We start from the raw sequence: 16045 nt of genomic DNA, 5'->3' as shown, positions 1-16045 counted from the left end.
CTCTCATCTTTCAGTTGCCTTGAATTAAAATAATTATTTCAAAATTTGATCTCGAAAATATTACAAGCATCGTTCGTGATTTTGAAGAGCTACTGAATAAATATCAAGCAAGAGTCTTCATTAAGATAAAAATTAAAATCCTTAAAGTCAATTTCATCTCATCTTAGAGGATGCGAAACAAAAAAAGCATCTTATCATCCATATAAGTACAGTATACAAACTTACCAATTTAAATGAAAATGTTAAATCACTCAAAATGACTCCGTAAGGTGCAAGAAACCTATTCACATCAATATTAAGCACTCAAGCATTTTATTCATCCATTCATACATCGTTCATGTGTATGGATCGATTTCATCGACTTTAAAAGCATGCAAAATGGAAAATGAAGAAGAATGTATCGTAAGTATTATGTGAGTGCATAAAAGGAAGCAGCAAAAAAAATCCTTTTTATATAATGAATATTTGAGGCTCATTCAAAGCTCTTTTTTCCAGCTTCTCACATTCACTCACTGCCTTTTTCTTTTCTTTTCATAGAAATTCTGCTAAAAAGCATGACACAAAGCAACAAGTTTTTTTTTAAAAAAATATCCTTTCTCTTGATGCTGATTCTTTCCCTTATTTTTTGAAAAGCTTTTTTCAGTTGATGCAAGTGAGATAATGGCATGAATAAAGTTTCGTGACGCATTTGTTTGTGTTGTTGACAAACAAAGATTATTGTGAAAGGATGAAATGTTACCGTAGAGAATTGAATGGATTTCGTGACATCTGACACATTGGAAAATGTAAATATTGATAAAGATGCCCAAAATGTTGTCTCAAGGAGGTATTCTTCTTAGTAATAGAGTTCGATGTACCAAGAACCTGAAGTAGCTTTTTATAAATAGATTATTTTTAAGGGTTTTGGAAGTAAGCATGCAGTAAGCTGATGACATTCGATATGATGTTAACTATGCACTTTGAAACCTACTCTTGCCTACCTGGAAGGAGCAGGAATTTTCAGTCAAGTTTCCCGAATCATGAAAGCCTATTGGAAACCTAATAACTGAATCAACTCCCTAATTTCAATAGATTTCCAAAAATGTAGATTGGAGTTCAGAAAATGCATTTGGTATTGGCACTTTACTGAGAGAGGCCATATTCAATGCTAAGTACTCAAAATATTCAATCATTTAGCAACTTTACCTATTTATCAATATCTTAAGCGACACATCATGACGATGATGTTGTGATTTACTTACATACACGGGTAGGCGTACAGCTCAACTGTTATTCATGGCCTCTTTTAGTTGGCATCTATAAGCATGATCTATTCTTAGCTACCTGTCTATGTTGTCTCTATCAACAGCCTCTTTATAGTTGAAACAACCATTTGGACATCATCAAGATGTTGCGAAGGATGCTTTTACAGTGTTATGTATCTTTCAACATACTTGAGTACCAAAAATAGATCGAGTATCAATTCAACAAAAGGCTACCATCTTTCAGCTTCATTAAAGCTCATTTGCCGTCAATGTCAATCGCCAACCTACTCCCAAGATGTCCATACTGACAGAATAACAACTCCCACTCAAAATAACAGCACCAAGTCACACAAATGAATAAGAAAAAAGAACAAAAGAAAATGTTCACCATTTCTCATTGAGCATTTAATACTTTGTGATATTTCCATATATTTCTCTCTCTCTATAAGTATTCATACATAAAATATTATGAGGCTATGAATCGAGTATAAAGATCAAACGAGAGTGAGTTCACCATCATTAAAAAAAGATTGTAAAGTAACATGTGAGTACAAAATTATAGAAAGAAAATTCACTTTTACGATATATCGTTTAAAAATGAATTGAGTGAGAGTGGAAAAATCTTATAGTATGTCATTAGAACCAGATGTTAATGATGCCATAATCAACTCTTTCAAGTAAGTCGAGAAAGTTTTTTTTTTCACAAATAGATTAAAGGGGCGATAGAAATAAGGGAGACCCCGAATCCCTTTGATGTCTTTGCATTACTGTGAATAGAAATAAAAAGTTTTATAAAAGGAGAAAAGACGAAGAAATCAAATCATAAATGCACAGTTCATAGTCATCAAATGTACACCATTTCAGTATGAAGAAGTTATAAAAGGAACTTTATATGCGGTGTATATTTTGCAGTTCAAAAGTGCATAAAAAAATTTAATAAAATAAATTCAATAATCATCCATGTGAATCGAATTGAAGTGAAAGATTTTTTTTTATTTTTCTTTTAGTCTTTTACTTCGTCAAAGCTCATTTTGAGGTGAGTATTTTCATGCGGAGATACTTAAGAAAAAATAAAATTGCATGCTACATTAAACATTAAAGGAAATTTTTTATTTTCTGTGCTATGAAACGTCAACAAAATATTTTAATTTTTACTGCTGAAATTTTTTTCTTTTGTGGTTTTTTATTACCTATGAGAGTTGGGGTTTGAATTTTGAACATTACGGACTGATGTAGATTTATAATAGAAGCGCAGCTTCAGCGCCGATTTAGCAAGCTTTACTTGATCTAATTACGGCGAAGTTTTGCAAGTATTTAATAGATGCGAAAATTTTTAAATTTTTTATTTAGAAAAATTAAACATTTATATTGGTAGAGCTAGTTTTGTGACCTTAAACACCCCTGCATGTAGACGGCTCAGATCGAAAGCACTAAAATGTCACTAAAATTAACCAACGTTAGATACTCCTATAAATTAATGAAAATGACACTTCCCGAATAGCATAAATTGGTTAATCGATTAAAAAATGGACCCCAGACCGGAAGGATTCTGATTAAAATGTATTTATTCTTATCATGTGAATAGATTCTGACTTAACTTCAGCAATATCAGAACTGAACCATCCTGATGTCGAATTTTGAATTGATTTAAATTGGTTGGTGGCTTGAGCTATTCGGCGTTATCTCAAGTTCTTGGTTCTTATCCCACAGAAACAGGAAACATTGTTGAAAGATCATATCATGCCCATCCGAAGTTTGAAAAAAAATCCCCGAAATCATGAAAGACTTAGATTTGAACAATTCATTCAAATTTCAAATTGGTTGAGTCGATTTGAGTCGACTTCAAGCTCAATTCGACTCGACTGAGTTTAAAATTCAAGTCGATTTCGAGCTCTGATTCATTCTAGATCTAAAAGCGTCTAGCACTTCAATTAGTTATACAAACTTTATTCAAAGCATTTGCATTCCTAGCAATTAAAGAAATAAATTCAACTTCCCAAAAACACTTTAAAAATGCGCATATCAAAGAGGTGAAATTTTTCCATTTCAACAACAATTCGTGCCAAAAGTTCACTGTTAAAAAAAAATAATTTCAAGCCTCTTAAAGGCACCCCAGAGTTCATTGTCGATTTTCAGAGTTCTTTCGGCACGTACAAACATTAAATTGAAAGTCATAAATTTATATGGTAATGATAAATGACACTGGCAATCAATTCTTCTTCCTATACACTCTCTTCCTTCTGTTATTCTATGCTGTATATGCATGGCATTTCTTATTCAATTTTTATCTTTAATAAAATATATTGTCGGTGTATATGTTTCGCTAGGAGAATGAGAAGATCATGAAATATACATATACACAGGAAGCAAACTCTAAGCAGCTACGACATTCAAATGAGAAATGTGATGAGGGTCTGAGATTGTGAAGGATTTATCAAATAATGTATATATATATACATGCATAATCATTTAAATTAATATCAGTGGAACAATAACTTTTCTATTCTTCTCGTGTTGGACCCTTGACAGAAGCTTCTTTTCTATTGTGTGGGTATCTAAATGGCTTTTATGATGCGACTGAATTGCTGAACCGGGAATTTAAAGCTTCTTTAATGTTTTATGAGTGGATGATTTTGAGCAATTGTTGCAATTTTTGGAGGTTTTAAGGCCTTTTAAGTTTGAAGCACTAGATGATGTCTAATATCCTTAAAAGTAGTGCACAGGGGATGCTTTATGTGGCATTAATTTTATTATACTTGAACCCGATTAGCAATCAATAAGATGTAGTCTATATGGCGGCCGTCAGGACATTCTTGCTTTATTCAAGCAACTAAAGGGATGAAGATTGACTCCTAGATAGTAAGGTAAGGTCACGTAAGCAACGAAAGTCATAGAAATCTCCAATAATTCAATATCCTCCCAATTAACATTGGAATGTCCTTATTAAAGACCCTAAACATCATTCATCCCTCAAAAATGCTGAATCCACAAATATTTAAATCTATGATTAATAATTACCCCAAAATCAGCTCTAGCTCTTTGTAGGTTAAGGAATATTCCTCATTACTCTTCGTCCCTTCCATTCCATTTTTGACTCATTTCATTTAATGTCATTCTACAGCACACACATAATATATGACCATAAATCACAATTTTTATTCACATATATATTTATGTTTATGGTTTCACTGCAATTTGATTCTTTGTGGATTTTGCTGATGTTTCATATTATGATCTATGGACCAAAAATTTAATATAAGTTCTCATATGTGAGCTATTCATGATTTCATGTGGATTTTAATAATGTTTGCTTTAAGAAAGTTGTGGTAGGGATGGATATATGATAGTTATGGTTTGGATGACATTGAAACAGTAAGCATATTAGTAAGGTTATGTAAATTTGAATCTATAAGTTATAATTCAAAGAATCTATACTTTATTTCTCATATTTCACCATCTAAGGATGTTAAACACACGTGGATGTTAAATTAATGAGCCTTCAAGGCAGAAGAACAAACAGTTTACTTTTCATTCATAGTAGCTTCATGAATGATGTGTGCCTCATCAGGATGACACAAATTTCTGTGATCGGGATGATATCCTTTCTTACATTTATCTCCTTTCACCTTGTAAGCAGACGTTTCAACTAAATTTCCAAAGCTGTAATTGCAGACAACATAAAATTGATGACGCTTCTTAACATCCCAAAGAGCAACAGCACATCCAATCTTGCATGCACGATCGTTGACAAGTTGAGTAAAATGACCGATTCCACTGGCACCATTGAGTTTTGAAAGTTGATGTTTTGATGTTTTTTCAGCCTCCTTGTGCCATCTTTGAACTGCTTTTTCAATGACTGATTCTGCTGTAATTGGATTGGAATCGTAGCCTTCATATAGATTTTGACCGATGCTGGGGAAGTTTGGATGAGCTCTGCAGTCATCGTGTAGTCCGTTACAGTTATATACATTAAGGGTTGCGAAGTAGGCAAGAGTTGGATCCCATACCTAAAATTGAATTGAGAAAGGAGTGTGTTATATTTGTAGAAGGCTTTGTATTCTATGCTGTAACACAGCACAATATGATTGATAAAAGTTAGATTTCATCGCACTACACGACCGTGCACGGGCTAACTAGCAGGAGGCCTAGAAAATATTAAGGCTATGCTTGACTATGCAACACACTTCTAAACACAATTTGATGTCGTTCAATATTTCCAACAGAAATTCAACTGCAGCTGACTCAACTCCATATGAAATTCCATTCATCTTCTAGCTTTGACACAAAACAAAGCCTCTACGTGGCAACAAAACATCGCGAAATTTTTGCACTCACCATCGAACACATACGAGCTGCTCTATCAAATCCTCTTGGATGCTTTCCGCCAGCAACAAGATCTCTCACCAAATTGTGTTGATTAAGGAAAATATTTTGCATATTACTGTTCATGCTGACAAGTCGAATGCCATCAGGACAGTGTGATTTGAATGTTCCTTTGTGATTGCATGCAATATGTTTGCCTTTTTTGCAAAGGCTTTTGTCACAATAGTCTAATCCATGTAAAGTGACTGCAAAAAGAGCTAAAATCACGAAATATTTCAGAAACATTGCTTCTAGGTCTGTTGTTGCTAAACGATAAACTGAGAATGTGAATATAAAAATAATGAAAAATAAGATACAGTATTGCATTGTATTTGATCAAGTGTTTTTGGAAGTTCATTATTATAATGAGTCAAAATATGTGCTTATTCGCTTCTGTTAGTAAATATTTGAATGAACAGCACGAGCATGTTCTGTTAAATGAAATTTTTAAGAGTTGTGACTCAGTTCTAGATGCAATAACTTCTTAGAAAATGAAGCAATGCTCTAGCCAGATGTCAATAGGTCCTGAAACCAGAAATTCAGAAACCAGAGTCGACAGGGCGTAGCTAGAATGTCAAGTTGATCTCATGGAAGCGGAACGGATCCAGATCTTGATTTTGATTCGTTTTCCTATACAAAATCCCATTCCAACTCGAACTCTGACTCAACCAAAAATCCTTGAAACATTCAACAAAAATATCCCACAGCACTTAGGTCTGAGAATTCGCACTTAGCCGAAAATCATTTGATATCATCATCCTAAAAATGCTACAGGCATCACATACCAGAAACTGAAAACAATCTGCAATAGAAACATCTCAAATTCCTTAAAAATCACAGGAAACAAAAATAATTCCTGTGAAAAATTCAGTCATTATTGCCAACGGCAACTAAAGTTAAGTGTCCTCTAAAAATTTCAATTATTTTCTTCAACGACCAAAATTCTCAAGTGATTCCGCTGAAAATGTTTCCTTTTGTTTAATTTATAAAGACATTCATTTCAATTTTAATACAGATGTAAACCCCAGAAATGGACAAAAGATGAGCACCAAAATAAAATTCAATTTCCCTCTAAAAAAACACTGAAGTAATGAAATAAAATGAAGAAAAGCGACCAGTGTGGGGGGCAAAGTAGCACAAAAATAATTGCAAATTACGTTGACTGATGATATTAAAATGAGGAAGAAGGAATGAATAAAGAAATATGCGCAACGGAAGCATTTTAATGTTTTATTTCCTTTTTTTTTCTTTTGTATATTTTTTTAAGAGAATGAAAATTCAAGTAACGAGCCATCAAATAAGATGGGATGGTAGGTGGATTAGGGGCTCTTGTGGGTCGGTTTTGCTTTGTGGTGCTTTGTGCTTACTTGTTTAATGTCTTGAGTGCTGTGCTTAGTCAGATTTATTCGGAAACTTGTTGTATATTTTCATGATTGAGTCAAGAAGGGTGGTACATGAGTTGGGTGCTATTTTGAAGAATTGAGTACAGAATGTGCTGAAAAAAAGCCAAAATCTTCTAAATTTGTCATCAAAAAGCTGACAATGTCCATTAAGGCTCACTTGATCCGCACATTACATTGTCTACATGATAGCATAAACGATCTAACCCGAACGGCGTCCACTTGACAACTTTAGATGCTTGGTTGCCACTAGTTAGTAGACGAACATTAGAAACCATTAGCTCTAAGCAAACTACCCAATTCACCACAATATGGACATCATCCCATCATCTACCAATCGGATAAACATTACATTAAATCCCACAGAAAGTATAACGTCAAATATTATTCCAACCAAAAATCGCCACAGCTTGAGCCCCCATGAGAGTACCAGACTAAATAAACAGTCTTCTTCCATTAACTGTACATTCAATTTTTATTGTCTATTCCTTATTATTATTATTTTTTGTGCACTAATATTCGCACAAGTGGGACTCTTAACGCGTCCTTCTTTGTATTCAGTTACTTAACATTATCAAAGGACGATGAAGGAGGATGAGAAAATAATATAAAATAATAAAAAAAGTCGATGAGTATTTTCATGCCCATATTGTAATCTCACGTAAGTAACGAAGGAGAGAGCTCCGTATATACGCAAAAAAAATAATATATATAAAATAAAATAAAAAAAAGTTCTTCAATAAAGATTGATTGCGACACATTTTTCTCTCACTTTTTTCCTTTTATTCAGAATTAATGTCGGTAAACGGTAAAAGCATTGTGTAATTTATTGCCTCTTAAGAGAATGGCTGCTGATGCTGCCCTCCCGTCATTTTTACTCCTTGTTGTTGAGTCATTTTCAAGGAGCTGATTTGTGATGAGATTTTATCATTTTGACTGGCTGGTGATGACACTGTTGAGTTAAGGATGACTCTTAGAGCATTCGAGATGTTCGTGTCAATTGATATTTTGAAGATCTATATTAAGACATAGCAACTTGCAAGCAACATGCACTTAAATAAAGACTAACCAATTCAAATATCTGAGTGAGCAACTTCACATATTGTCCAGTTAGTAACTAGACCAGAGGTGGGCAACCTTTGTGCCGCGGCACACTAGTAGGTTGTCAAAATTTTATAGAAATGTCATGAACCTTATGTCGCGTGCTGTTTTGCCAGCAAGATGTGTCGCAGAAAAATAAAAGGTTGCACACCACTGAACTAGACCTACGGCCGGCTAATGACATATTTTATGGAACATTCCTGGTCATTAGCCGACTGTAGGTCTAGTCATTAACCAGACATTATGTCAAATTGTGCACTGGGAAAAATCCAGTAACCAAAACCAAACCTCATCTCTAAACCAACTTGATGCGCTTTAATCCATCTAAATAAATCACTCGCTCCATCTTAGTCCACTCCTATCTCTCTTCTTTCCATGAATATGAATAAAAAATAAGAGTAAGTGAATAAGGAAAATATTCCCGTTGAGCATATTTACAACTATAAATGGCGAAAAAGAGGAGAAAAATGAGTGTCATTTAGGTAACATTTACGAATGTTGATGCCTTAACTGCCTCATGTTGATGATGGGAAGAAAGAAGAAAGATAATAGGATGCGTATAAATATGTAATATGGGAAAGTAGCCCCAGTGTGAGGAGTAGAGAATGAGGTCCATTTAGAAAGATAAAACAGTAAAGTTTTTAAATTATTTAAACGCATATCCATTACTGTCAATTAAGCTCAAACAGCACTACGTGTATGTAATAGAATCTTATGGTGTTTCGGTTTTTATGAGGCAAAAGTAAGTATGAATCTGCTGATGTATTTTATGATATGAGTCAGATGTGAGTGTAATGGCTAGTGAAATTTATTGTTGCTGATGCCTTTTTAGATGAGCGTCGATGATTTCATTTTTTTGGTACTGAATTAAAAATGAAATGGATAGATTTGGTTGCATTTAATATAGTTGAGTAGATTTTACTACTGACTGTACAAATGCAGGCATTCTGGATGTTCAGTTGCTCATATCTTCTCAATTGTGAAATTCCAGACAGCCAACTTGTTGTTATTTCCTCAAAATTCCCACATTAAATATTACAAGAATATTTTCCAAACAAATTTCCATATCCAGAGTATGCTCAGCACACCGACTAAATGAATGAGGCAAAAAACGATACAAAATAAAGAAATTAATCATAGATAAAGAAAGTTTTTTCTACTCTAGAATGAGAAATAAGCAAGCAAACAAGAAGGAGGGAATTTTTTTTACTTCTTCTTTTCCATTTAATGACAAAAGTTTTTTGCTTTTATTTATTTATTGCCCTAAAGCTATTGAAAGCAATTTTTCACCATCAAATGTTCTCTAACTCTGTGTTTAGAAAATTGTTGAAATTAGTGGGGAAAAAATAGATTTTTTTGGGGGATGGATTGAAGTGTTTTGGCGCATTTTGGAGAAGATTGATGAAGAATCTACAAGTTTGGATGTCTTAAACTAGAGTTTGAGCAGAATTTATGGATTACAGGCTGAAAAATTCTTTACAATTGTCTTTGCTGGAGTCTTCTATCATTCTTTGTGGCCGTGGTCCAGATTCTACGGAGAAAGGTCTAAATTTGAGTTCAAACTTCACTTTTTTGGAGTCCGGAACTCAGTAGAGGCCTCTCCACAATAGAGTCTTGCCAATTCTTGTCTTAAGAAGATGTTCGGTTACCATACACATAGAGGAAAAAACCAGATTCTTACCAGATTCTGAAACTTCATTTTTCGTCGTCAATTGCTTCTTGATGAGCTTAAGTAGCTCGTTCGCAAAAAGATTTTGGAACTATTAACCTAACTTCTCCAATACTGACCCAAAAATCAACAAAATTCCATTTCAACCAGATCAATACTGACTTACTAACAACATAAACAAGCCAAAATCTAAATAAACACACAACAAGACAAACTGCAGTCATTAAATCCCTTCCATTTACCCAAAAGTTCCTATTTAAAAATAGGCAAAAAAAAAAGTCTTAAGCACTTCAAATATTTCATGTCATTGATTTATTTAGTTCTTAATCAATTCAAAGGAATCAAATGAGAAAAAGTTCCTTGCCTTTCTCATTCCATAATTAAGCAGGCGAGGAAATAAGAGTGAAAAGTTCTTCTTTTTTTTAGTCATGCAAACAAATGAACAAAAAACGGAAGAATTCAATTAGGCATAACGGGGATAAATTGCTCGCACGCAACTCTTCTATAATTTCTTCTACTTCTCCTTACTCCATCCCTTCTTCTTTTATTCTATGACGATAAAAAATAGTAGACGAAAATCCCTAACCGTAATCTCCACCGGAAAATTTTATTTATGTGAAGCTAATGGAGACTTCGTCATTCCTCTTCATTTCCCCATTCTTTGCTTTTATTATTTCCAAGCGCATTCTTGTATTTTGTTAGTGTAAGGAAAGTGCTTTTAGAGTTGGACATTTGTCAGACTGTTTATGACCAGCTAATGATAATATTTTTGGTTTTTGGACTGGAAGGAGAATCAATTTTTTGGAAGAGTTCATCCGAACAGTACAGCTTGTTTGATAGAGCACCACTAAGTCGCTGTATAGAATGTCAGCTCAACATGCGTACAGAAAATTTGTGCAAACTAGGTGACAGAGACAGCAACCGAGTCAAATGGAAGTTCTTTGGTTGTAATCTAAGCTTGGAACATGGATACAGTAAGTAAGTAAGTCGCTGTATTAACAGTAAAATATGAAATTGCCTTGAAGGCAATATGAAGGCTGATTTCTACTTCTTTTACGGCAATAAATGCGATTTGCACATTGTCCAGCTCGGGTCAACTTGAATTTTATATTGGATCGAGTTGACATTTCTTCATTTTGTCAATCAAAATCTAGGTCGAATTCAAATTTTGGAAATATGACTTCAGAGGAAAAATACGACAAACTTCAATTTTGCCCTTAAAATTGGATTGAAATCAGCCTTCATGGTGGCGTCAGGGCAACTTTCGTCAAGGAGTCTCATCTTCTATACAGCGACTTAGCTGTGTCCTATCGAGCACGTTTTGTTGTTCGGACAAGTATTTTCAGTTTGAATTTTTGAGCCTCAGCTTGACTACAGTCAGTTCCAAAACTAAGAAAGAAATCAAGTTTATTCAATTCCATTTATTGCCAACATTTTAACTAAAAATCCTCGATAAATCCACCCAAAATTTTAAATAAATAAACAAAAAATATTTCCACCAGACAAAACAATTATTCGACGATTAACTCACATCTTAACAAGAACAACAGCCATTTGCCAAGAAAACAAAGTGTCTTTTATTCCTTAATTCAGCCAAATTATTTTCCTTAATGTAATTAAGCAACGAAAAGAGTTTTCTCGTTCCACAAGTTTTTAATTAGCACTAAATGCGTTGTCTCCATTATCCTTAAAAAATGACACAACAGCAACGGCAAAAAGAGAACTTGTTCCGCTCCTTCCAAGCGCCTCATGTAATTCATGTTCATTCGGATAAAGTTTTTATTTTTCCTCCTTTTTTTGTTTTTATTTAAAAAAAATTTATTGCAGATTTTTATTTCTGGCTGTAGCCATAAATCTCCATTCATTCTATATTATATTATAGTCCTACGCAGAACAAAAAAAAGAGCTGCCTTGCTTTCTTTTCCATTTTCAACCCATTTTGAGGAATGGCCTTTTGGCTTTTTTTTCCTCTCCATTCTTCTTCTTCCTCACTCTTTTTTCGGTGCCTTTTATTTCATTTTTCTTTTGTGCTATTTTTATTTCCTCTTTTACACAAGTTTTGATTGTAAAAGCAGCTAGTTGAAAGAGCTTTTGGTGTTATATCCAATATTTAATTTTTCTGACTTTTTGTATCAATTTTATTTGTGGATGAGGAGTTTGTAAGTTTGCTGAATTCACTATGAGATAGGTCAGGGGTCTGATAGATAGAGCCTGATCATGGCATTCAGTTGGAAACACGCGGTAGAGCCAGATTTCGAAGATGTCAAAGTGAGGTCATGGATCACAATTGATCTGTGCGACGAGCGAAGTAAGCAAGTATATGTCAGGAGGTGGGTAGCTGCCTTGTGAGCCGTACACATCAATTGTGAACCAAAGCCTCCTTTAAATGACGGCTGAAGCTGACACCTTTGCAGTCTCCCACTTGATAATCATTAACATCAATTTGATGGAAGAAATCAGACTTCAAAATGAATCTAACAGACTGATATTCCTCACAGATTCATTCCTGATTTTCAATGCTGTTTCTATGCCTCCATCACTCAACCTACACATATCATTCTAATCATTTCCATTCAAAAATGAGCAATTAAATGCTTTTTATGATTAATAAATAATTAAAATTCTACAAAAAGGTCAAATTAGAAATTTTAATTGACAATTTAGTGATATTATAGCAAGCATAGAGCAGCTTAATTTAAAAATAGTCATGGCTACATATTTTTCAAATCATACTTGAGGAGATTATTATCATTACGACGAATTTTCGCATATTAAATTTCCTCCTTATCTGTTTCATTCGCAAAAATATGGAATAACAATCAACATAACGCAATAACAAATTTCTTTGAAAACCTTAAGGAATGTTTACAGAAAGAAATTTAATTAAATTTATATTTTTTTTTTCTTCTTGTAGTATGCTTCATGTTACCTTAATGTAACAATAGCAAATATAGACTTTGTGTGAGTGTCTACAGGAATTTCCGGGAAATGGGAATTTTAAAAATAATGTTATTGGAATAATATTTGGATGTTCCTGTGCTTACATTTTGTTAATTAAGGTAGATTTAGATTTTTATTTAAAGAATACTTGAATTTAAAGTGTGTATAGAAGAGGGAAGCTGGAGTCTTTAATAGAATGCTTCAAATTAAAGAGACAGCTTTAGAAATACTTCCGTGCGATACTAGGCTGGTATCTGAGCAACATGAATGAAGAATGCTCTGCCATGGAGCTTTTAAGGCTTCGCTAGAACTCTTTTCCATCATATGAAACCTGTCTCGGTTTGGAAATCTATATGGCTGCCAAATAGAGCTCTGGCAGATCCCTAAATGCTCTATATGGCACATTCTTCGTCAAATGTGTCGCTCGGAGATTTTTGTTATTTTTTGGAGCTAAACTTGAATTGCTTCGTCTTTATTAATGAATAAATTCAAGACCGAGTAACACAAATGAAGAAAGTTCCACTACGATACTTTTAGGGATTTCTCAGAGCTCTATTTAGCCTAGTCAACCTAGTCAAAATATCCTTTATTAACACCAAATGAAAGCCGCTTCCGTTTGGCATCCAAATTTCGTTTGACTGTCTATTCAGAAATTTTAGCACTAAATACACTCAAAATCAAGCACTCTAAACAAAATTCTACTCAACTTTCAACCCAGACAGAAACTAAATACCTTCCAAAAAATACTCAACGTCATCAAGTTCTTTTAGGCATTCCTCATTGTCTTTATAAATGTGTATATGATATAGCAAATATGAATATTTTAATAATGCAAAAAAATACCTCTCTTTTCAACTTATCGGACTGTTGTTTTTTAATTAAATATTTGCTTACATCCTGTTTGTTTTGAACATTCATTTCTCCATTTTTATATCTCTGTTAATGCCGCTGCGAGAACAAAACAAATTGTTTGAAAGGAAATTTTATTTATTAATTTTCCGGCATCTATTAGCTTTTAGCTGTCTGAATGCATGAAATTAGTATTTTTTTTTTTGTGTTTTAATTTTCGCATTCCTTATTACAAAACATTTTTCATTTTAACGGTTTGGTGCTGTTATGATGCCACAAAAAACTGGCAAAAATGAAATTCTTTGTTCATCCATTAACAGAAAGCATTTTACAAAACTTTCATGTATGAAATAAACTTATTTGAAATGGAAGTGATGGAAAAATTTAATTTAAAATGTATAATGAATGTATGGTGCTGTATATGACTGATTTCCTGGTCAGAGAATGAAGCATGCATATGAAATGTTAAGACCAGCGAATGATGAAATACGGAGAATTGCTCACGTGTTAATAGCACAAAGGTTGATTTTTCCAAGTAAACAGGAATGAGCATGAAGGGAAATTTTCAATTAAATTCACATTTTCATTAAACTTTCGGAAGCCATTCATTTATGATGTTTGAAATTCATGGGAACTGACCCGAACAGCACGATATGGCCAATTTCATTTTTGGACGCTAAAATCAGCTGTCAATTAGCCGACAGGGCATTCGGCAAGTGTTGTCGCTAACATGATGACGTTGCTGCATCTTAGCGACTACATTGTGCTTGTCATGTTCAAGTCTCAACCCCATTAAATTTTAATTTCCATTTGCATAACTAAATGCATTAAAATTTAATAACCTCCATCCAGTAAAGTTGAATTAATCCTGCAAGTAGATTAAAAAAATTTACATTAATTTCGATTCTTTGCCTGTTCAATGGACTGGAATCGTTCACGATACACATGATATTGATGCTGACAAAGGATATTTTATATAAATTCTCATAAATATTTCAACCTTGTTTGTTCGCGACGAAAATATAAAAAATGGCCCGTTCACAAAGTTCCATTCGGGATCAAAACTCGACGCTCTCTTTTTTTGTGTCCAACTCAACGTTTAACAATAAAAAATTCACTTTGAAATTGCTTGTTTTTAAAAAAATGATAAAAATTTCCGCTCTACAAAGTTCCTTTTTTTTGCAGCATACAGCGGAAAAACTGGTTTTCATTTCTGGTCCTTCGATTCTCAATTAAATAAAATGCAATTTGCTTTTGTTTATTGAATTGCGAGATGCAATTTTTATGAATTGAAGAATTTTGTAAAGAATTCAATTGTTATGGATTGGTGACTGGCTGATTCTTGGACTGGTTGACTATACATTGACAGGATTTTTGGAATTTCTAATATTTTTATGATCAATTCGTACTGAGAGGTGCAAATTAGGGTCTGCAACTGTGAGCAGAGGCATAAAAGACATAAAGCATAGTTGTAGACCAAGGATAGGCCTAGTATAGACAGAATGTTATCCAAAGACTCAAAAACTGGCATCTATACTCAGTTACTTACTTCATAAATCAGTACAGATCAATTGTGATCCATGGCACCTAAAACAGCCTTCCATCTACCAATTTCCAATATCAAATACAATACTGCCTTACTATAATACCTAAAACATTCAATAATACATCACAAGTGCGCTCAAATCAACCCCAAAAACAACTTTACAACCATGATACAAGCACTCATCCTAGAGCACTCAATATATGAATACTTTTCAATGCATAAGGGATGCATTTCATTTTATATTTTTCCAATTTTTTATATTTTATTTTACATGTAATATAATTCATTTCAGTGTATGATCTGCATGATAGATTCCTATTGACATGTAAACATGTAGTGCTGAAAATTCAATCTAACAAAAATATCAGTGAATAAATATGGAAAACTAGTTTTTTTTATTAACATAAATCCGCAGTAGGCTATATTTAATCTTTTATAAATTATTCAACTAGAATAGTGGAAGTAAGTCTGTTTGGAATTTTATAGAGAAAAAAAAGTATGCAGAATAAATAAAAATCATTCGTGAGAATTGAGAATCCGGTTAGGTCTTAATTGAATTTAAATTGGAAGTTTTTAGGGAAGCGGCACAACCTGAGGTGCACAGCGTGGTTGTTAGGACACCGCCTCGTCGCTGACAATCATAAAATGTTGAATACACATGGGTCGAAAAATCTATTACTTGATATGACTAAAAAGGATAAAATAAATTTATATAAAAAAAACTTTTTTAAAAAGCATATAGATGGATCAGAAAGCATAAAGGGAAATATTTAACTGTTAGCTAACTGTAGAGCATGAAAATTACTGTTAGTCAACGATAGAGCCAGCTCCTAAGGAAGAACATGGGTCACTGTTGATCTGTGTGACCTCTGAAGTACGTAAGTATGTAATTATGTCTCTAAGACTCATGAGGGAGTCTGAATCATTCCTGAAC

The 16045-nt window shown here is 33.5% G+C and overlaps 1 protein-coding gene across 1 annotated transcript; it reads right to left on the bottom strand.

The window, feature by feature from the left end:
- Positions 1–4629: 4629 nt before the first annotated feature.
- On the bottom strand, positions 4630–5879 carry LOC139095204 (venom allergen-1-like). Its single transcript, XM_070646484.1, has 2 exons — positions 5580–5879; positions 4630–5251 (listed from the first exon to the last, which is right to left on the bottom strand). Exons 1-2 carry the CDS (start codon positions 5850–5852, stop codon positions 4766–4768), a joined length of 759 nt encoding a protein of 252 aa, XP_070502585.1. The 5' UTR covers positions 5853–5879; the 3' UTR covers positions 4630–4765.
- Positions 5880–16045: the final 10166 nt, after the last annotated feature.

Source organism: Chironomus tepperi, unplaced genomic scaffold, assembly GCF_022539635.2.
Source record: "Chironomus tepperi strain 1889 unplaced genomic scaffold, CSIRO-AGI_Ctep_v1 contig_363, whole genome shotgun sequence".
NCBI classification, from domain to species: domain Eukaryota; kingdom Metazoa; phylum Arthropoda; class Insecta; order Diptera; family Chironomidae; genus Chironomus; species Chironomus tepperi.
The sequence above is the reverse complement of the archived record's forward strand: the minus strand, read 5'-3'. Positions and strand labels throughout refer to the sequence as shown.

Bases quoted from the DNA above. Each gene is read 5' to 3' on its own strand.
- LOC139095204 (XM_070646484.1), bottom strand. From the start codon at position 5,852: ATGTTTCTGAAATATTTCGTGATTTTAGCTCTTTTTGCAGTCACTTTA. The intron at 5,252-5,579 runs GTGAGTGCAAAA...ATTCAATTTTAG, and splicing joins CAGCTCGTATGTGTTCGATG to GTATGGGATCCAACTCTTGC.